Consider the following 22,258-nt stretch of genomic DNA (forward strand, 5'->3'; position numbering starts at 1 on the left):
CTCGAAACGTGGTGCTGGGCCGTGACTGTTTGTACTAGTGAAGAAGATGCAGACAGAGCTCGAGACTAAACAGTCACTGATTGTCGCTGGGACAACCCACAGGGACGGGAAGAGGGCGAGGCAGATACAAGGAGAAGACCCTCGAGGGTTCCTGATAGGAGCACTGGGCCAGGTTCTCCCATGAGGTACAGCAACCAGACCTTCCTGATCCCCCAACGCCACCAGATCCCGCCTTCCAGGTCACGGAGACTTCGCTCACGATTGATGCTAATGTGCAGAGTGGAGCGGTGAGCCCTTGGGTAGAAGTCACTTAGGGGAAGAGCAGGCTAGTATTTGTTGTGAGGGGAGCATTGTTGGGTGGCAGGTCCTTTTGATGTTGGACTGTGATCACAGGCTGAGGGGACCCCCCAGAAGCAGAAAGGGTCTTTAGCAGGAGAACTATGATCCAGGGGATGTGGCCCAGATTTGGGGAGCCCCCTGAGGCAAAACAGCTCAGACGACCAGCTCCCATCCCTGGCTCCCTGGGTTTCTGGCCACAGAGCCAGGAAGGAGGAGAGGGGGGTTCAGACGGGGCTCCAGACACCAGTCCAGTGCTCTGTTCGGTGCATGGAAGCTGCCTCCACCCTTAGGACCTCTGGATGGAGGCTGCTGCCACAGCTCCGTCAACACCGAAGAACTGTTCTCCACGAGGACCCGACCCCGGACTGTCCCCACCCAGAGCTGCTGCAGAGCAAGAGCATACTCTGAGAGTGGCTGCCTTCCCTTGGCTCCCCAGACTCACTCGGTTCCCCTGCGGGACTTCCTACAGTGCAGCCGTCCTGCGGCCGCTGTAACAAGTTATCATAAACTTAGTGGCTCAAAACAACATGGGTTTATTCTCTGACCCCTCCGGTGGCCAGAGTCCCGAGTGAGTCTGACTGGCTAAATCCAGGTGTCAGTATAGCTGGCTCCTGGAGGCTCTGAGGGAGACCCCTTCTCGTCTTTTCCATCTTCTGGAGGCTCCCACATTCCTCGGCTCCTGCTCAACCTCTTGCGTCCATCCTCCCGCCTGCTTCTGACCCTGGTCTTCCTGACCCCCTCTTACAAGGCTGCTTGAGATGACACTAGACCCAGTCAAGTAACTTAGGACCATCTCCTCATCTCCAGATCCTTAATTTCATCACATTGGCAAAGTCCCTTCTGCCATGCACGGGGACATATTCACAGGTTCTGGGGACTGGGACGTGGACATCCTTGGGGGCCACTCCCAGCCTGCCACCCCTGGTGACTGAACTTTTTCTTTCTCATCTCATTTCACACGTGGTCACTGACATGTCACGTCTCCTACCTCCGAGGCCTGTGTGCTCAGTGAGGTCATGTTGGGTATATTCAGTGTCATATTCCCAGCTCCGAGCTGGGGCCTGGCCCACGGTAGTGAGCAGACACTGTGCCTGGTTGAAGGTCTGTTTCCACCGGGGTCCTCCTCTCCTGCTGAGGGCATGAGGCAGGGATCGTGGCAAGATCCCCCCACATCACTAACATCTACTCCCCAAAGACTCAGCCGCTGAGGCCACAGGCAGCCCTTGCTGAGAAAGGTGTAGACCCAGTGCCACGGGACAAACTGGCAGCCCGAACCCAGCTGCAGCTGGAGTTGGTGGCCTCTCCTCTCCTGTGGTGGCACAGCTCTGATGCTGGGGACATTCAGTCAGCAAGTGCTGAGCCTGTGCATGCTTAGTTTAGTTGATTCCTCACCATCTATCAGGGAGGTGCTATTATAACCCCATTTTACAGAAGTGGGGACTGAGGCTCACTGAGGTGAAGCAGTTTGGTTGTGATCACATCGCTAGAAAGTGGTGGAGCCAAGACTCAACTCAAATCCACGTTTTTCTGAACCCCAAATTCACACTCTCAGATACTCAAGAAAACCTGATTTTCCACCCAAATCCCTTGGGGCAGGGCTGATGGGCTGGGACAGTCCCTCGTCTCTTGGCCACACCTTTGCTCTCCAGCAGACCCCCGTCCCCAGCATCCTGCTTGTTTGAGTGGGACTGCCCACCTATCAGTAGTGAGGTCATCAGACCTGAGCTCCAGTCTCCACGCCACTCAAGTTTCAATGTGCAGCTACCCTGGGAATCGCCCCGATAACTTCCGAAATGTTATCAGTCACATGCCCTCAGCCTGTGATCCACCCGCGCAGCAGGGAAGCCTGGGGCCCGCCCCCAGGAGAACCGAGAGTGCTTCGGGTAAGAGCGTGGTAGGCTGGACGACACCTCCATGTGCCGTTTAACACGGGTCCTAACACGCGAGGGTGGAGCATCATGTGCACACAGTCACAGAACACAGCTCTCAAAAACATGTTCCTACTTGTGATCCTGACTCCAATTTTTTTTTTTTTTATCTTCACCCGAGGACATTTTTCCATTTTTTGTTCAGATAGAGTGGGAGGGAGAGAGAAGAAGAGAGAGAAAAAGAGAAACATCGACGTGAAAGGGACACATCAAGTGGCTGCCACCCGCATGACCAACCAGGGCCGGGGACAAACTGCAACCGAGGTACGCGCCCTTAGCGGGAACTGAACCCGGGTCTCTCTGGACCAAAGGCCCATGCTCTAACCGCTGAGCCAAACCGGCCAGGGCCCTGACACCAATTTTGATGTGTGGGTTATTTCCCCACCACCAAGCGACTCTCCAACACCAGCTGGGTGTCCTACAATTCAACTCAGTTCTGACACTGTCTATCCGGAGATAGCATCAGATCCCACAGGTTATGGGCTCAGTCCCACAGGACTGCCTCCACCCTGAAGATGCCAATGGCAAGTCCAGGTTGTCACCTGTGCCTCTGACCTACCAGCTACAGATGATTATAGATTTTAGGTTCTCACGACACCCTACATCGGCTCACAGAACTCAGAAACACTTTACTTACTAGATCAGTGGTTTATTACAAAAGGATATAACTCAGGCACAGGGTGTGGCTCAGTGGATTGAGCATCGTCCCAGGCATCAAGAGGTCACCAGTTCGATCCCCAGTCAGGGCACATGCCCAGGTTGTGGGCTCGATCTCCAGTGGGGGGCTTGCAGGAGGCAGCCGATGTTTCTATCTCTCTCCCTCCCCCTTCCACTCTCTCTAAAAATCAATAAAAACATATTTTTAAAAAAAGGATATAAGTCCGGAACAGCCAGATGAAAGAGATGCACAGGGCACAGCGGGGCGAAAGGGCATGGAGCTTCCACGCTCTCTGAATCTCCATGTGTCCCCCAACTCAGCAGCTCTCTGAACCCCACCTCTGGGTTTTCATGGTGGCTTCATTAAATCATTGGCCAGTGGTCATTGATTCACTTCCAGCTCCTCCCCCTCCCCAGAGGTTGGGGGCGTGGCACTGAAATTCCAACCCTCTAACCAGAGGGTGGGTTCTCCAGGTACCCAACCCCCATCCTTAGGTGATCTAGGTGCTTTGCCAAAGTCACCTTATTAACATAACAAGAGACAGCTTTATAACTCTCATAACTTGGGACATTCCAGGGATTTGGGAAGCTCTGTGCCAGGAACCTGGACACAGACCAAATATATATTTCTTATTGGAAATCCCCATGTTACACTGCTACCCTGGGAGTGCGTGCGAGGCAAGACCAGAGAGGTGGGGAGGGACACGCAGGCAGCTACCTTCCTGTCCATGAGGCCTTCCCAGACTCCGTACCTTTGTGGAACCCCTTCTCCCTTGGCCTCTTGCTTACCCCAACTGTAACCCCTATTACTGTCCGTCCTGTGATGTTTTTACTTGTCCACTTGCCTACGTCCCTACCTGGACCAGGACTGGTAGAAGGGAGGTTAATTCATCCTGTGTCCCAGCAGTGTCCACACAGAACAGGTGGTGTTTCCTCAATATACAGATTTTGGTGTCGTGGGCTCTGGGGCAGCAGAAAAGCAGGGGACAGTCTTGGCTCCCTTAGCTGGGGGTCCCAGGGGTGCAGCTGGACCGAATCTAGTTCTATTTCTAGGGCCACCTGTCTTGGCTTCGCCTCTCTGCCTGCCCTGTCTGGTTCACCCCAGCTCTATCCCTGGGGGTCCTGCCCTGGTGGGAACTCCTGAGTTCCACTCTTTTGGGCAATTTTAGATTCTCCCCCACCTCAGAGGAGAGAATTTTAGATTCTCCCCCACCTCAGAGGAGAGAATGTAGAGCCAGACACACTTCCCAAGCCCCTTCCTCTTCTTCTCTCCCCAGACCCCTGAGGGTGGGTGGATTGACGGCGGTCTGGGGGAAGGTCTGTCAACAGTGGCAGGTGGCCAGGAAGGGGCACAGTGTAACTACAGGGTACAGAATTTCCCACAGACGGGCGTTTTCCTCTGAGCCGGCCACTTGGTGAGGTGACTGAGGTGCTCTGCCCCCCAGAAGCCCCGGTCACAGCTCAGCTTCGCGCTAACTCTGGCCCCAAGAGCAGAATAAGCTGATCCTCCCGGACCTGCCACCCTTGAGCCCAGAAGCCCCATCAGGTGTCCATCCAGTGACACCCCCCACCCCCCGAGCTTGGCTTTGAAGTCAGGGCCTGAATCCAAACCCTAACTTTATGTGTCCAAGTTTCTTATTCTCTTTGAGTCTTTGTGTTCTGACCTGTAAAGTGGGGGTCATGACACGCACCCAAATGGCTGTCGCAAGGTTTAAGTGAGCGTGCGAGGGAACCCCTGCACCCCGGGGCTGGCATGCCGCGGATGGTGCTGTTGCCGAGGGAAGGCTTCTCCGGGCAAGTGCAGGGGCCACTGTTTCCTCCTGCCGGCCACGCAGGGTCCTTCCTAACTGTACCCCGGTTTAGCCTTTCCCCACTGAATATAGCCTAGTGGGACTGGAATCAGGGCCCCAATACCACTGCCTTCATCCCCACAAGGGGCAGGCAATGCCCTGATCTAGGCCAGTGGGATGCCAGCCCCTTGGAGCTGAGCAAAGGGACAGAGAGACCTGGAAAATGGGCATTTGTTCCGCAGTCCCCTGGCCGGACTCCTGCCGTCAGAACTTCCCTGTAGCTCCAGCTCTTCTCACCTGGGAAACCTTGGGAACCCGAATGCCTGGGTTCGAATACTGACTCCCACACTCTGTGGCCTTGGCCAAATCCTCCCATCTCTCCTCGCCCCCACTTTCCTCAGCCATCGAGAGGGGCATAATGGCAGCCATAGAGAGGGGCATAATGGCAGTCGGTACCTTACCGTGTCACTCACTGTGGGGCTGGGTTCACACCTGGGAAGTGCTGAGGGTCGTGCCTGGCGTGCGCGCCCACACACACACACACACACACTCGCACGCGCGCACACACACACACACACACACACACGGCTGGATACTGTCACTGCTGTTACAATTCCAGCCTGACTCTCAAAGCTCCCACCGCTTCTGCGGGTGCTCAGAAAACTGTGATACTTTTCCAGCATCTTTGATTCAAGTGACCCAGAGCTGGGTTCTAGTGACAGGAGGCAAACACACACACAGTGATGGCTGCTGTAGTTAGCAACCTGCACTGCACCTGGATAAAAGCGACCTCTATGGAGACCTGGGGGGGGGGGTGTTGGGACGACCCTCCGGCACCACGACTCGGCCTAGGCTCTGACTGCAGGACCGCTGGGGTCCTCGGTGAGCACCTGCCCCAGGTGTGCAGTCCAGGTGTCAACTGGGATCTTCAGGCTGCCAATGTCAGTACGTCAGAGCCACCAACCCAACATTCTTGGCTGGTCACTGAGATGAAAAACAAGAAGTGGCAGAGCTGATGGGCGATACCGCCAGTAACTGGCGCCCATTATTCGATATAGCTGTGGGTGCATGGCTGCTTCTCATTTCGATAAGGGAGTCCGTTAGTGCAAATGACCCTCAAGAGCCCCAAGTGCAGAAAGCAGATTCAGAATAACCAGAAAATTCTCACCCGCCTGGGACTTGAACTTGCCATTCCTGTTGAAGTTGACGGTCAGGGGCTGTAGCTGGCACCCCCTCTGAGACAAACCCCTTAGCACCACCTATTGGCTGCTGCACACCTCTATGCCGATGTGCCCTCCCTCACTGTCACCACCGTCATCCTTCGACACTAAACTAGTGTCACTGCCCCATGCTGTCCTGCCTGCCCTTCCCCTCCTGCATCTGGAGGAGGGACTTCTTTTTGGGACACCCTACCAGTGCCCCACTGTCTTGTACTATCATCATGCATTTATTCTTTCTTCTGCTAAATGGTTGGTTTTAGAAGTGGAGACCCTGTTTGCGTCATCTCTGTATGAGCTCCTAGAGCAGAGTCACTACATATTTCTCAAATAAACAAATTAGTTGTTTTTTTCCCGGGCAATGTGACAGGGAAGTTTATAAAATGGTGCATGGGTCGATGCTCAACCACCGAGCCACACCACCAGGCACAGAAGTTTATAAGATGAACCAAAATTTAGAAGCAAGGGCCAGACCTCGATTTTCGCTTTGCTTCTGACATTCAATATAATATCAGATATATCAGAGTATCAATATAATACTCTTACACTTTGGGGTAACTTACTGTGAGAGACGATTATGTGGGCTTTCTTCGTCACTAACCACATAGGGACATTATGAGCAAAACACGCCTGTGAAGTGTACTAAATATCTCAAACTATCACTTTTAGATTTGCTCAGGAAGTGCTAATTGTATTTCTACCATAACAGAATAAATGAATTTTAAACAAAATAAAACTATCCAGAAAAAGATTCAGAGTAGAGAAAGAAGCGAAAGGAAACCCAAGTAAACAGAAAGGCAGTCTGTAGTCACCCATGGACGGCACGTCCTGTCCCAGGGATGGCCTATCTCACCCTAGTTCAGGGACCACGAAAAAAAGCCCCAATTACAAAAGAAAAAAAATCAATGCCCTGGTCGGTTTGCCTCAGCGGTTAGAGCGTCGGCCCTTGGACCAAAGAGTCAAGGGTTCATTTCTGGTCCAGGGCACGAACCTGGGTTTCAGTTTGTTCCTGACCCGGTTGGGTCACGCAGGAGGCAACCAGTCGACGTGTCTCTCTCGCATCGAGGTTTCTCTCTCTCTCCTTCTCTTTCCCTCTCTCCCACTCTATCTGATGATAAATAGAAAAGTATCCTTGGGTGAGGATTAAAAAAAAAAATCAAATTAAAAAGGAATCTAACTGTGAGTCTAGTAGAGGACACTGGTGGGTTTAAGGGTGCTTCTGCATTCTCCTGCCAGCAAAAGAAAAGAGAAATATTCTGACCCATCACCAGGGCAAGGCTCAAAGAGACACGGGAAGGGTGTGGTGGTGCCAGACAACTCAGGCTAGTGACGCTGCAGACGCCTCCGCAACTCAGATGCGTCCAACAACCAAGACTGCTTCTTGCTCAGTTGAATGCCCACTGCAGGCCATTCAAGCCCTCGGCATCAGGACCCAGGCTGAAGGACCACCACGTATGTGAGACATCCTAGCCTCGAGCAGAGGAAAGGGAGCTGTAGCAAACACACACACTGGCCCTCCTAGCTCCTCCTGGGAGGTGACAGTATCTCTTCCTCTCTCATTTCATTGGCCCAAGCAAATCACATGGCCCAGTCTTATATAGATGGAGCAAGAAGTGTTCTCTCTCCTACAAACAGAACAGAAATGATTGTGAACAAATAATAAAATCTAGCAAAATTGTCTCTGGAGTCAGACTGATTTTGGTTTTCCTGTACTAGTCAGGTGCTCCTGGGCAAGTTCTTGCTCTCCTGTAGAATTTGTTTGCCAGGGGTTACACTACCTACTTCTGAGTTGTGACAATTAAAATGAAATACATCACAACATAGGATTTTTTTTTCTTTCTTCCCCTGGTCATCCAACCTCTCCTCCTGCCATTGTCTTCTTCCTCCACCCTCCATGCTGCCGGCCTTAGTGCAATAGATTTGACAGGAGCCTCCAATCTGATTGGGCAGAAGAGTATTTGAGAGAGGTGGGCTGGGAAGGAAGATGGGCACACTGGGAGAAATGCAGCCGTACGGAATTGCTGCTTCTTCTTTTTTTTTTATCCTTACCCGAGGACATTTTTTCCATTTTTTGTTCAGATAGAGTGGGAGGGAGAGAGAGAGAGAGAAACATCGACGTGAAAGGAACACATTGAGTGGCTGCCACGCACACAACCCACCCACACAACCCAACCAGGGCCGGGGACAAACTGCAACCGAGGTACATGCCCTTAGCGGGAACCAAATCCGGGTCTCTCAGGACCGCAGGCCGACGCTCTAACCGCTGAACCAAATCGACCAGGGCCAGAATTGCTTCTTTTTTTTTTTTTTTCCTCACCCGAGGACATTTTTCCATTTTTTGTTCAGATAGAGCGGGAGGGAGAGAGAGAGAGAGAAACATCGACGTGAAAGGAACACATTGAGTGGCTGCCACCCACACAACCCAACCAGGGCTGGGGACAAACTGCAACCGAGGTACGTGCCCTTAGCGGGAACCGAACCCGGGTCTCTCTGTACCGCAGGTCGACGCTCCAACCGCTGAGCCAAACCAGCCAGGGCCAGAATTGCTTCTTAAAGACAAGATCCTGGCTTCATATATTCAGGGAGAGGAAGGAAAAAATCCCTCACGAGTTTTAATGTTTGCATAGGCCTTTATCCTAGAAAGAATAAGAGGCTGAGCAATGCAAAGATGTATTTACAAGAATAATCATTGCAGTTTTAAAAATAGTAAAAATTTTTAAGTGATCTAAATGTTCAGCAATAGTGATTAAATGAATAATATTTTATCCACATAACTGAATACTCAGCATCCATTAAAATGACAATGTCTTTCTATATTTATTGACATAAAACAATCTCCATGATAGATTGTTTAGTGGAAAGAAAACCATTATACCAAAAAGCACATATAAGAACAGCTCATTGAGTCCTGGCCAGTGTGGCTCAGTTGATTGGGTGTCCCCTGCATGGAGAGGTTGAGGTTCAATTCAAGGTCAGGGCACATGTCTGAGTGGTGGGCTCAATCCCCGGTAGGGGGCATGCAGGAGGCAGCCAATTGATGTTTCTCTCTTGCACTGATGATTCTCTCTCTCTCTCTCTCTCCCTCCCTTCCTTTCTCTCTAAAATCAATAAAAACATAAGTTTCTTGCAGCCGCAGAAAAGAGATCAGGCACCACACTGAGGCTGAGGAATGTTAAGAAATTTAAAAACATAGCTCCGCCCTGGCCAGTTTGGCTCAGCGGTTAGAGTGTCAGCCTGCGGTCCAGAGAGACCCGGGTTCGGTTCCCGCTAAGGACGTGTACCTTGGTTGCATTTTTGTCCCCAGCCCTGGTTGGTTGTGCAGGTGCCAGCCACTCGATGTGTCCCTTTCATGTCAATGTTTTTCTCTCTCTTCCTCTCTCTCCCTCCCACTCTATCTGAACAACAACAACAACAAAAATGGAAAAAATGTCTTCAGGTGAGGATAAAAAACAAAACAAAACAAAAAACATAGCTCCAGAATGAACCCAGATCTTTTGATTTCAATTCAAATCCTTCCCATTATATCAGCCAGTGATTGGCCATCAGGTTGGTCCAGGCAATCCTCGGAGAGATTTCTCTGGCACCCACTCAATGTGGCATGTGAAGTGGCCCTCACAAAGGGGAAGGGACGTCATTAGGACAAACGCAGCTTCTCAACACCCCCCACGAGAGGGCTCCGCACAACCTCTGACCCTGAAACAGTCCCTTCTTTCACACCCGTGCTTGGGTTTGCCACTCACAATAGAACAGCGATGATGATAGTGGCTTTCTTTGTTGAGTAGTTACTGTGTGGTGTGCACCAGCCCCTGTTCTTAAAATGCATTATCTCATTTACTACAGGGTCATTCCATGGCAAGTGGTAGAGTTTCAGAACTGTTGTCTCTGCAATGAATGTCCTTACTCCCTGCGTTCTACTGCCTCTGTAGCACTAAAGACGTCAGTGCCGTCTGTCCAGTAAACTTACACGCACTCTATTCTCTGAACAAGATGTAGCAGTTCTAACATGCCCGGCTGGCTTCTGTCAGCCCCTGATCATCTCTGATAGCACTACCACATGTCACGAGGAGGGAGAGGAAAGCCACGCTGAGTTCAGGTGGCTTGTCAGTAAAAGGCCCAGGAAAATGCATAATTCCTCGTCCCCCATTTTCCGTACGTTCCCCAGCTCCTATAGGAATTGCTGTTTCTACGATTCACCATGAAGTTACAGGGACTGCACTGGAATAGTTATTTATGGTGATGGTATTGTCATACACTTTGGTGTTGTCACCATTCACTTATCAAATAAATGTTTCTGTGGCCTACTGGGTGCCAGCTGCTCTCTGGGTGCCGGGAGTGCGAAGATAAATAGGACACAACCTTGCTGTCACAGCGTTCAAGGTGCAGTGTTATTTATGCATGTGATGTACAAAACCGGTTACATTAAGAAAGAGACGCTGCAAGTCTCTGTTAGCTACCAGACATCATCGCTAGGTGTAAATAGAAATGTCTCATCAAGTGGGACCTTGCTGTTGAAGCTGCCTGGAGTGTTAGAACCCGTGTCCATGGAGACTCTGAAAAGACTCAATGGGCAGAAACGTAAACTGAGCACAGGAAGACCATGCTTGATGGGGAAAAGCCAGAGACCAGTCAGATCGCACCCCCAGGTCCCTGACCAGCCTGGGGTAGGATATCACGTGCATGGGCCCCTGGATCAGAATCCTGGTTTTGCCAACGTAGGAAGCCAGGTCCTTCATCCTCCAGTAACCAGAAGTGCCTGGTCGTCAGGATGGGGCCAACTCCAGTCACTGGCAACCATCACAGAATTGTTTTTGTGACAATCGTGTCTGATGGGAATTGGTCTCTCCATGGTCAGATTACGAAAGAGAACGTTGGCCTTTTTGTTTGGGCACCTCTTTCCCCGTCACTGTCCAAACCTGTCCAAACCTTTGGAACCCGACTCCGCTCCCATGTCCCCATGCAGCCTCCCCCAGTGTCTGCTGTGGGCCTGGCCCCTACTCTGCTCGTGTTCGCTTAGGGCTGGTTCCGGACGCTGTTCCCACCGGTTCTTTGGGCTCTTTGTTTCTTGTGTGTAAGTGGAGAGATGAGCCCTCCTGTCCATCTAAAACAACCAGGCTGATGACCAATCCCAAACTGGCTTCTTATCAGCCTTTCCCAAGTCCCTTTCACTGTCACCTTCGTCCACTGGTCTCTTTTCTCCTCCTGTTTCCCGATTTCTCTTTTCCTCCCTCCCTCCTCTCCTCCCTCCTCTTTACTAGCAAAGCAAATTGAGACCTTTGAAAGGTTTCTGCTGCCAAGTTTTACTGGCAAACAGGGTAAATATAACAACCTGGGAAAATGATGAAAATTTACAAGAATCTTCAAAAGGATTATATCGAGGCTATTTCTATTCTTCATTGAAATTGAAATGAAGCTAATGTTTAATCTTTCTTAGCTTCTCAAGCTAGATGTCCCCTTAAATGTGGCTTCTGGAATCTATTTGTCCCATCTTTCACCACTGTCTCAGATCCAGCAGGGTTCTGCAGGTTCCAGATGCTAAAGGATGTGTAACTCGAGTTTCCTCATTTTATCAGAAATGGCATCATCTTTGCAGTGGCCCTCTGCTTCGTGTGAATGAATACGTGTGAATCCCTGGCACTTGGACGGCAGATAATAAGCTCTTTCAATAAAGGAACTAGATTTTAAGCAAGTTTCTTAACTCCTCACGCATTGTTTGTTTTTTCTTTCTTTTCCAACTAGTAAAACTGCTCCTTATCATTTACCACCCCAGCTCCCACATCCTCTTCTGGTCAACGCCAACCTCTGCATGCTTTTCCCACTTCCCCTTCCAAATCCAGGCAGAATTAATCGTCTTCTCCTTTCTGTTCCCTCATTAATACGCATATTACAAATATAGTACTTAATCCACTCTTTTGTGAGTTGTATATACGTTAGGCTGGTTGCAACATTGTCCCTCTCCTCCCCGTTGGCTGAGAGCGCTCCTGTGGCCTGTTTATATGGTATGCACAGCCCCCAGCACAGCCCAACAAGTGCTTATCCAATGGAATGTTTTGACTGAATAATAGACAGCCACCGGGTGATGTTCACTCTTTATGTGCTAGAGGACACACAAGTGGACTCAGGAATGAAAGCCACCTTAACTGTATACCTTTAAGTCAGACTCTCCTTGGGCCTCACCACAGACATCCCATCGTCATCGTCATCATCATTGTCATGACACCCAGCAAAGCCCGAAGGCATGAGAAGCCTGGCAGACGACAGTGCAGATCCTGCCTGTTTTACGCAGGTGGCCCTGAGGCCTGGGCACCCCAACTGAAACAAGGACTTTCTGGAACCAGAGGAGGCTGGGAAGCTATCCACAACGTGCCTGATCACTCGGGGCACTATTTGAATTTTGATTTAATCCTCCCAGTGGAAGATAATTTCCAAAGGGGCTCTTGAGTTTCTGCAAGTCTTGCTCTTTGTTCTGGACTAGCTTTCAAGAATGTTTGTGTAGACAACATCCTTGGAAGCTGGAGATGGGGCCTCCCTGTGGAGCAAAGTGCCCACGCTTTCTGCCCTTCAGGGTTCCTCTCCTGTATGTATCCTCCTACGTGTGCAGGTGTCATCTGGCCCTGTTCATATCACTCTGTGGCACTGGGCTCAGGGACCGGCACAAACCTGCGGATACTCTGCTGCTGTTGCTGGGACTAATAAGCTGCTCTTTATCTCTGGCCCAGGGGTTTCACATCGGTCTGTATCCATGAAACTGTAGCAGGTGAATTGCTAGCTTGTATATAGGCTAAAATCTCAAACCTCTCCTGGTTCCTGCCATGCCCCCACCCCAGCAGGTCTTCTTGCTTTTAGAGCACCCTGACTTCCCTCTGTGCATCTTCATATTCCCCAAAAGCTGCAGGTGCGGAACCCTGCTGGATAGGCAGGGCTGTGTGCGGGATAAATGTTTATCAGTGATAAGCTGCAAATACTTACAAAGAAAACCAGTCTGAGAGGCAGCAATCACGCCCTCCGAACAAGCTGATGGTGCTCAGTGGTGACAGCCCAGTGAAGGATGTGAGAGCATGAACAAACCAGCTTGTAGACCAGCACGCTCATTTTGGAGTCTCGTTATTGAATGGGATGGAAAGGGAGGAGTTTCATGTCCTAGTGACCAGGAAGGTCCCCATTCCTTGAACATTTTCAAGCAGCATTTAGCTTTTATAACAGTTACTAAGCATTGCTTAGAAGTAGAGGACCATTGCCCTGGCTGGTTTTGCTCAGCGGTTAGAGCATTGGCCTGCGGACCTAAGGGTCACGGGTTTGATTCCCAGTCAAGGGCACACACCTGGGTTGCAGGTTCTATCTCCAGCCCCGGTCGGGTCGTACGGGAGGCAATCAATTGATGTGTCTCTCTCATATTGATGTTTCTCTCTCTCCCTCCCTTTCTATTTTAAAAATAAATGGAAAAAAAGAATCTGCTTTACTGTTCTGTTCTTAAAAAAAAAAAAAAAGTAGAGGACTGACTATCTTTGTTGTTGTTAATCCTCACCCAAGGATATTTTTTTCATTGATTTTTTTAGAGAGTGGAAGGGAGGAAGAGGGGCAGAGAGAGAGAGAGAGAAACATTGATGTGAGAGAGAGACATCAAATTGTTGACTCCTGCACATGCTCTGACCAAGGTTAGGAATCAAACCTGCAACCCAGGTTAAGTGCCCTTGACCGGGAATCAAAACCAAAACCCTTCGGTGCACAGGCCAACATTAACCACTGACCAAGGCGAAGTAGAGGACTATCTTAATAAGATATTCCAGAGTTTTTTTGTTCTCTTGGGCTTTATTTAAGTAGATTAATTATTTGTTTAATTATTAATTTATTTATTTCAAAACTATTTAAGGCAGCTTGCAAGGGTCTATAGAATTCAAGAGCGCATAATTTAAAAAAAGAAATACAAGGTGGGGGACATAAAATGGAGCCAAAAATAAGGCTCAAAAGTCTATAAAATAATCACATCTGTTATGAGCGCACCAAATATTTGGCTCTAAGCATTTTAACAGCAAAGGGAAAAGGAAAACCCGATCAGTTACACAACAATCTAAAGTGTCCATTAGATTAAAAAAGGGAAATATTTACACCCAGAAGTGGCTTGAAGGAGGGATGTGACAGCCACCCCAGGAAATACGACCCCCTACTGGGACCCTTCTGCCCTCCAGAACAAATCCTTTTGCCACTGGGGACAAACAGCAAATCCTCTACCTCTCCCCGACAGCCCTGAGCAAGGTAAAGACTGCATGTGGCTGGAGGGAGTGAAAAGGAATAAAATAAAAAACAGTCAGGGACCCAGACCACTGGAGGCCTCCTGCGCTGGGAAGGGGCGGGACAGCTGGGAAGACGCAGAGGAACGCTGGAAAGGGGCGAGTCCGTTGACATAGCCTAGGAAAGATCAGTGAACTTGAAGAGGGGCACTAGAAACCATCAAAACTGGACCACAGAGACTAAAGATAAAACAGAGCACCTAGAAACTGAGGGACAACATCAGATGTGGACCAAAAAAAGGGGTTCTGTAATAAAACGACAAGTGCAATGACAGAAGGTAACCTCACAGGGAGACCTGATCATGCATTCCTAACTGGGCAGGTCATGGTGGGTAGTCAGGCACCCGTTGTCCACACAAATCTAGTAGAAGATGTGCTAGATTCAGATCCTGAGTCAGTAGGGCAGTGCCGGTCTCCAGACTGCATTTCCAGCCAGTTCCTGGGTGACACCGCTGCTGTCGGCAGACACCTTGCGTCACAAGGCCCTAGTCTAGAGGTCAGCACATTTTCCCCCTAAAGGACCAGATAGTAAATATTTTTGGCTTTGCAGGCCACACATCCCTGATGCAACTACTCAACAAAGCAACTGTAGCCAACAGCAGTCACAGGCCACCTGTAAACAAATGAGCCTATGTCCCAGTATAACTTTAATAAGAAAATAGGCACTGGGCCACAGTTTGCCAGCTCTCTCCCTAGTCTGTCTCCCCTCTAGCACACTCCATGTCGTGTGCATCCTCAGGTAAGGCCCCACCAGCGCGGACGTCCGCCCATGGAAAGGACTGAAGTCTGAAACGAGGGTGCCTCAGCCGTGAAGTGATCACCAACACACAGTAGGAAATAGATCTACTGACAGGAAGGGGAGTGTCCTTTCACGGTCTAGGAGTCCTCAGTTCCAAACCCTACCATCTCTATACATCACCTTCAAACAGAAGATAAAAGCAAAAAGTTGAAGGATCAGCTTTCAGAAATCCAGGCTCACTCGGGTTGTGCTTAGTTCCAGGCCTCAGGCTCTGAGGGCCATGGTGGATTTCCACTCAGTAATGGGGGGCTTAGAATCAGCAGCTGGCGAGTAGCAATCAGCCACCAAGCTGTAGACTTCAGAACCCCCAGAAGAGTTTGCCAAGAACCTCTTTACTGAATTCTCTTTTCCTCCACCCAACCCCACCCAAAAAGTGCCTTAGGTAGGCCCTGAAGGCTTGGTCTTCTCATTGGCCTTACAGTCGAGGTAGGGTACTTGATCAACAGCTGTGTGCATCAAACCAGTTTCTGAGGGAAGACAGATAGATCCCTTCTAGCTAAAAAAATAAAATCTAGATACTTGTGATCTTCTTTTACAAAGTAGTTCTAACAATAATGTAATGAAAATAACAAGCAACAATGACGAGGAACATGAATTTCGTTCTTGTTTCTCTCTATGGTCCCTATCTATATGATTTTTTTATTTACGTAATTTTGCTGTTGGGAGAAAAAATAGGTATAAATGTTATGGAAGACAATCTGGCAACATTAATCAGATGTCTTAAAGCCAGATAACCTTTGATACAGCAACTCCATGTTTAGAAATTTAAGGTAAGAAAATAATCAAGAGCATAGGGATAGATTTAATTATATATAAAAAAAATGTCTATAATAGCAAAAGACTGAAAACAACCTGAAGTCCAGCATGAGGGTGTTGTCAAATCGAATAATAAACCCTATGATGAAATGGCATGTGGCCATAAAAAATAGTGTGCCTTAATTGACAGGAAAGGTATGTACATTGCATTACTAGAGAAAAAGAGGACAGTTACAAAATAGATATACAATAGAATTCTAGAAGAAAAAACTGTAAAATGTTGGAAATGTTTTTCTCTGCAAATTGGAATTTGGGGATGATATTGAATATCTGCATTTCTACATTTCTATATGTGCCATTCTAATTATTACAAAAACTATAACTATTCAAATAAGTATACTTATGACCATTGCTCTGTGATGATCACATGTTCAGCCTTTGTCATTTATGTGTTACCCCTTTTAAAGGAGCTAGTCGTTGTCAGAGGCTTTACAAGCTAAAAACCTTTCCTATCTCTTTCCTGAAATAAGGTAGGACCAGGGGCCCGTTGTCAGAACCTCCTGACAGGGGAGTAACCTGCAATCCCATTTCTCCTGATTTCCAGGCCTCTATCTCCTTTGCTCTCGTGAAGTGCTGACTCACTGGGAACAGTGATCTTAGGGTATCAGTGAGATATTCTTCAATTTCCCAGGGTTCTCAAAGACTTCTGAAGAAGGGCTTACTCCGTTTTAAAATCAACTTCTGCCCATTTGAATTCAGGCTCGACTGTCTGCACCTGGCAGGAGTTACAAACGTTGTTGACATTCTGTGACATGTCCCGCTAGGGAAGGGATGCAGCCCACAGTGAGCCTTTCCCTCCGGTTTCAGGAAAATGACAATTCCATCATCAGTAGGAAAAGAGAGAAGGAAGAGCTCTGGTGGAAAACGTCCCCCCCTTTCCCATCTTTTCCAGCACATCATTGCTTCACATCACGAGTTCAGTGAAACCACCTCTCCCAGCAAAATCATCTCAACATGTGTTTAGCCAAGACCTAAAGTTTTTACACTGTTTTTTAAAGGTGATAATCCATCTTGTTTTAAAATAGATGTCAGTGTTGCTTGTCTGTCTCTTTACCTAAGAATCACTAAGTAGGTGGCAGCTCCAGTCAGGCTGGGGAGGGGGGGCCCGAGGGCTCTCCAGTCACCGGGGTGTTAGAGTGTGTTCTCCTTGAACTCCAGCTCTGGGCTCACAACTGGCTTTGTCATGGAGCCCTGGAGTTTTAGACCAGAACAACCACAACAGCAAATCCAGAGACTTTATATTTTACTAAAAATCTTAAACTGGCCTGGCCGGTGTGGCTCAGTGGTTGAGCATCGACCCATGCACCAAGAGGTGGCCGGTTCGATTCCCGGTCAGGGCACATGCCCAGGTTGTGGGGGGCATGCAGGAGGGGGCCAATCAATGTTCTCTCTTATTGATGTTTCTCTCTCTCCCTCTCTGTTTCTTTCTCTCTAAAATCAATAAAGGGAAAAAAAGTTAAAAAAAAATAAGAAAGAACTTAAACTGTCACAGTGGGAGTGTGAAGTTACTCTAGTTTATCTGTCACAAGTGGCCCCCCTCACAGCTCACAGTGGTGGTCTAGACGCCTGCCCACAAAGTAGCACCAGACACCCCATGAGGGCTCCCTCCTCTATCTTTTCTTTTGATCTTCAGCCCCTGGTCGAAATGCCTGATAACAAGCACTCAATAATTTCCCTATCTTTAGAAAAACAGTACCCACTGAAGAGAACAGAAGAATGCCTATTCATTCTTGGAAACAGGTTTTCACAAAAGTACTACCTCATAGCTGGCCTTCTGGATTTAGGAAGATGTCTTAGTTCTCTGGAGCAATGGCACAACGTATAAAATCAAGACTCTAGATTCGGCATGCAGTCGTCCCCCTTAACCGTGGGGGATACATCCCAAGACCCCCAGTGGATGCCTGAAACCTCAGGTAGTACTGAACCCTATATATACTATGTTTTTTTCCCTATACATACATGCCTATGATAAAGTTTAATTATAAATTAGGCAGAATAAGAGATTAGCAATGAGAACTAATAATAAAACAATCATACTAATATACTGTAGTAAAAGCTATGTGAATTTGGCACTATTAGGTCAAATAAGGGTGACTTGAACACAAGCATTTTGATACCTCAGCAGTCAATCTGATAACCTAAGTGGAGTCACTGGACAAAGAGATGATTAATGTCCCAGGTGACCCTGAGCAGGAAGGCAAGAGTTTTACTCAGAATAGCATGACATTTTAAACTTATGAATTGTTTATTTCTGGAATTTTCCATTTAATATTTTCAGACTGAGATTGACTGTGGGTAATTGAAATTGCAGAAAGTGCCCTGGCCGGTTTGGCTTAGCTGTTAGAGCGTCGGCCTGCGGTCCGGAGAGACCCAGGTTCGGTTCCCGCTAAGGGCATGTACCTCGGTTGCAGTTTGTCCCCGGCCCTGGTTGGTCGTGCGGGTGGCAGCCACTCGATGTGTCCCTTTCACATCGATGTTTCTCTCTCTCTCTCTCCCTCCTGCTCTATCTGAACAAAGAATGAAAAAGTGTCCTCGGGTGAGGATAAAAAAAAAGAAAAAAAGAAATTGCAGAAAGTAAAACCATGGATAAGGGGGAAACACTGTGGTAGCATTTCCCATTCTACGGAGCAAATATCACATATGCTTTCCTTATTTCCTCATAAATTTACATTGTTGGGTGGGGATAGAAACGTTATAAAAGAGATGTTAAGACCAAGTCAAGAATGACCAACGACTTTCCCTGCATGATCCTGGTTCTTGAAACCACAAGTCACTACCCAACTCACTTTTCCCTGTAAGAGGCTTAATATTGTTTAAGGTTGCAAACTATTTCAATTTATTTTGGTTCCCACCCTTCACTGCCTCATCCTGAATAAGTTCTAGCCTCCTAGGCTGTGCAAATTTAACAGCTCATGAGATCTGAATATGAACCTATACTTCTTGTCTTGGTACTTGATCACAGCTTCTTTGCAAAAGATTTATTTGGAAAATGTATTTTTACTTGCAAAATGAAATAAACAAGGTGGCTACAACTACTGTGAGGCAATATGTAACAAAATGTCATACGAATGATAACTAACTCAAGCCATTTTCTCAAAGCTATTTTAGGACTCAACATAAACAATATCAAAAGTTTTCGCCAGGAAAGAAAATCACTGAGGTTTAATAAGCAGTTTGCTGCACCATGTAGTTTTCTGCAGGTCTAGTGGTTTTAAGTGTAAGAACGTTAAAAATAATAACATACAATGATTACTGAGGGTCAGGTACTGTGATAGAGGATAAACGTATAGTATTATACTTACTCTTTACAACAATTATCTGAGTTAAATATTATTATCCGGTGGGTTTAAAATTGTTTCTAAAGCTTACAGAGAGTGAATTACAGGCACTGAGGTTTGGATCCGGGTTGATGTAACAATACAGCAGTGTTTCTCAGCAGAGACATTATTGACATTTGGGGCTAGATAACTGTTTTGGGGAGATTTCCTGGGTTCTATAAGATGTTTAGCAGCCTCCCTGGCATCTACCCACTAGATTCCAGTATTACTCCCTAAACGTGACAACCCAGAATGTTTCCATACATTGCCAAATGTCCTGGAAGGGGAGTAAAATTGTCCCCAAATGAGAACCACTGCTCAAAAATTAGGTATTTGACTCCAGATTGCCCTTCTGACCTACTATGCAAATTTCCCTCTTCCAGGTGTATTTCTAAAGTGTTCTTCAGTTTTTCTTTCTACTTTTTTATTTGAAAATATTAAATCACAATAATAACATGCATGTTTTATCAGATGAAATTCTATAGTAATTTTGCATAATAAATCTATAACAGACACAGTTATCCCTTCTCCTCTCGGCTATGCTCCCCTTCTTGCTCATTTCCAGTTGGATAATACGAGACAGTCATGGCTAATTGCTGTATTTTCCTGTCTTGCCTGCTCAATCAGAATACCAATTTCCTGAGCAATTTGGAGGCCCCCTGCCTTTTTAAGGCATGAGAAGTTTACTGGAAAGAAGACACTAAATGATAAATGTCCAGATTTGCAGATTCAGATGGGGAACTTGAACAAGGGACTCTAACTCTGTCGGGCATGAATCATTGACCTCATGTGCCAGGAAGTCCAGTTGCTCAGTTTAGCCTTTGGATGAGCAATGAAGATGACTGTTTCTTAGAAGAAGTGACCCCACTCTTCCCTTGGGGCCATAACAAGCACCTGGCCTGATTGGCAGCCAGCAGTGAGTTCCAGCCAATAGCCTTTAGAGGCTGTTCCATTGGGAAGTGACATCCCAGGCAGATGACTTGTGCCTGCTGTCTTACTAAGAGCTTGCTCTGTGACCACACCACACTGCCACTGCCACTGTGGCATAGTCCCGGTAGGGGAAGGTCTCTGGAGAAAATGATGCTGCTTTCTTCAAAAGGCACACCTAAATTCTCAAACAAGGTTCACGAGGAATTACATCCCTCTAGGCTGGGAGGCATTTTGGAGATAGAAAGTGCTGGAGACTAATTGAAAGAGTAGGAAAATTTCTGCCCTGGAAGCTGACTAGAGTTCTGCTCTAGAGAAAATAGTGTATCTCTTCAATGAGGGCTGGGACTGAATCCTTCCTGCCTTTAGAGAATGACAAACCAGCACAAAAGGCGTCCGACATTTTCCTACAGGCAGATGATAATACTTGAACTTAAAACAACAACAACAACAACAACAACAACAACAACAACTTTTTAGGGGAGGAAGGGGCCCTGGATGCCATAAATCTGGAGGGGCCATCAAGGTCCTTATTAGTCAACTTAAGGTGTGAAAACTCTGCTTCTGCCTTTTGGGTGTCTTTTGTGTAGGATCATAAAATCTCAGGGGGGGGGGGGCACCTACTTACTACATCATCTTCCCAAGTCCTTCCCATTCTCAACACCCAGCTCAGTGTACCAGGAGTTCAGTTAAGTGTTTGTCAAATGACTGATGAGGAAACGAGTGAATGAATGAATGAATGAATGAATGAATGAAACAATTCCTGCTTGGTCCTCTGGCCGGCCCTCTGCCAGTTCTCCAGGGAAGTGTCCAAGAACCCTTCTACTGGCACCCACGCTCCTGCCCCGCGGGCGCTCACCTTGTGCTGTTTCCACATGGCCCCCAGAGGCTTCACCTCGTGCTTGCCGTGCCGGCCCTCCTCCAGGCACAGGTAGCACACCGGGGTTCGGCAGCTCACACAGTACATGCTGTAATTCTCCATTTCGTGTTCGGGGCATGTAGGGAACTTGCGGGCGGAGCTGCCCCCAGTCGCTCCAGACCCGGCGCCCCCAGGACTCTTGCAGCCGCCGCCTCCGCTGGGGGCGCCTTGGGTCACGCCTGGGGACGCAGACGCGGCCTCAGCGGGTGCAGGTGGCGGCGGCGGCTGCACCAGGCGATGCTTAGCGAAGGGTCCCCGGGATGGATGACACTTGAGCTGGCAGGCAGCGCAGTAGAGCACGTCGCACTGCTCGCAGAGCGTGGCGGCGGGCTCTGGCGGGGTGCGGTCGCACAACTGGCAGATGGCCACTGCCGGGGCTGTGGACGCCCCCGGCACCGCCCCGCGGCCCTGCTGGTACCGCTGCACGATGGCCTCCAGCAGCCGGTTGCGCTGGAAGCCGCGCAGGCCGCGGTGGTCCAGAGAAGCGCTGCGGTGGCACTGCGGGCACGTGATGGAACTGGAAGACGAGGACAGCGAGGAGCAGGCGGCACTCCGGGCCGCCGCGGCCGAGGAGCCGGGCGGCGCAGGCACCATGGGCAGCACGCGAACCCCGTTGGGGGACTTGAGGCTCGGGGTGTATGAGCCATAACCGCTGTCTGTCTCACTGTACAAACTCAGCTTGTCCGTGTGGTCCCCACCGCCTCCCGCTCCGCCGCCAAGGCCGCCAGCTGCGCTCCCGCCCCCGCCGCTGCAGGCCGGGCCAGCTGAGGCGTCGTGGTCCAGAGGAGGCGCGGCGGCGGCGCCCGCCGGTAGCCCCGAGCTTCGGGAGTGCAGGAGCGGCTGGGGCAGGTGCTGCTCACCGTCCGGGGTCTGCACCGCGATGGTACGAGCACAAGGCAGGCAAACGTTGTGGGAACAGGGCAAGATGATGGGCTCTCGAAACAGGGAGCCGCACACAGGGCACTTCAGCTCCTCCTCCATCGCGGCGCGGCCAGGATAAGCTGCTCAGGTCCCGCGGTGGAATGGCCCAAGCTCCGGAGACGGGCGGAGGGGGTCAAGCGTGGTTAGCACCGGTGAGACTGGAGGCGGGGGCATCACACAGGCATGACTGCTGCACAGCTCGGGGGCACGCCCCTCTCTCTGTCCTGGAGCCACCGCCCTAAGACGACTGGGAGCAAAAGAAGGGAGGGGGGTCCTCACCTCCAGTCCACGAGGCTCCAGCACCAGTGGCTTCAACCTGCGGCCAGAGTCCGGAGCCGGTCAG

General features: G+C 49.1%; 1 protein-coding gene across 2 annotated transcripts in view; it reads right to left on the bottom strand.

Annotated features, from left to right (window-relative positions):
* TRIM67 (tripartite motif containing 67) overlaps positions 1 to 21,975 on the bottom strand; it is a 45,047-nt gene extending 23,072 nt beyond the window's left edge. The window contains exons 1-2 of one of the 2 annotated variants that reach the window (XM_036277658.1): positions 21,855 to 21,975; positions 20,935 to 21,758 (exon numbers count right to left, since the gene is read on the bottom strand). In XM_036277658.1, the coding sequence (XP_036133551.1) occupies positions 20,935 to 21,758; positions 21,855 to 21,975 (945 nt within the window). Of the gene's footprint in view, positions 1 to 20,934 lie in introns of both variants that reach the window. The other variant, XM_036277657.1, reaches the window with a different exon arrangement.
* Positions 21,976 to 22,258: the final 283 nt, after the last annotated feature.

This window comes from Molossus molossus, unplaced genomic scaffold (genome assembly GCF_014108415.1).
Source record: "Molossus molossus isolate mMolMol1 unplaced genomic scaffold, mMolMol1.p scaffold_m16_p_23, whole genome shotgun sequence".
In the NCBI taxonomy this organism is placed as follows: domain Eukaryota; kingdom Metazoa; phylum Chordata; class Mammalia; order Chiroptera; family Molossidae; genus Molossus; species Molossus molossus.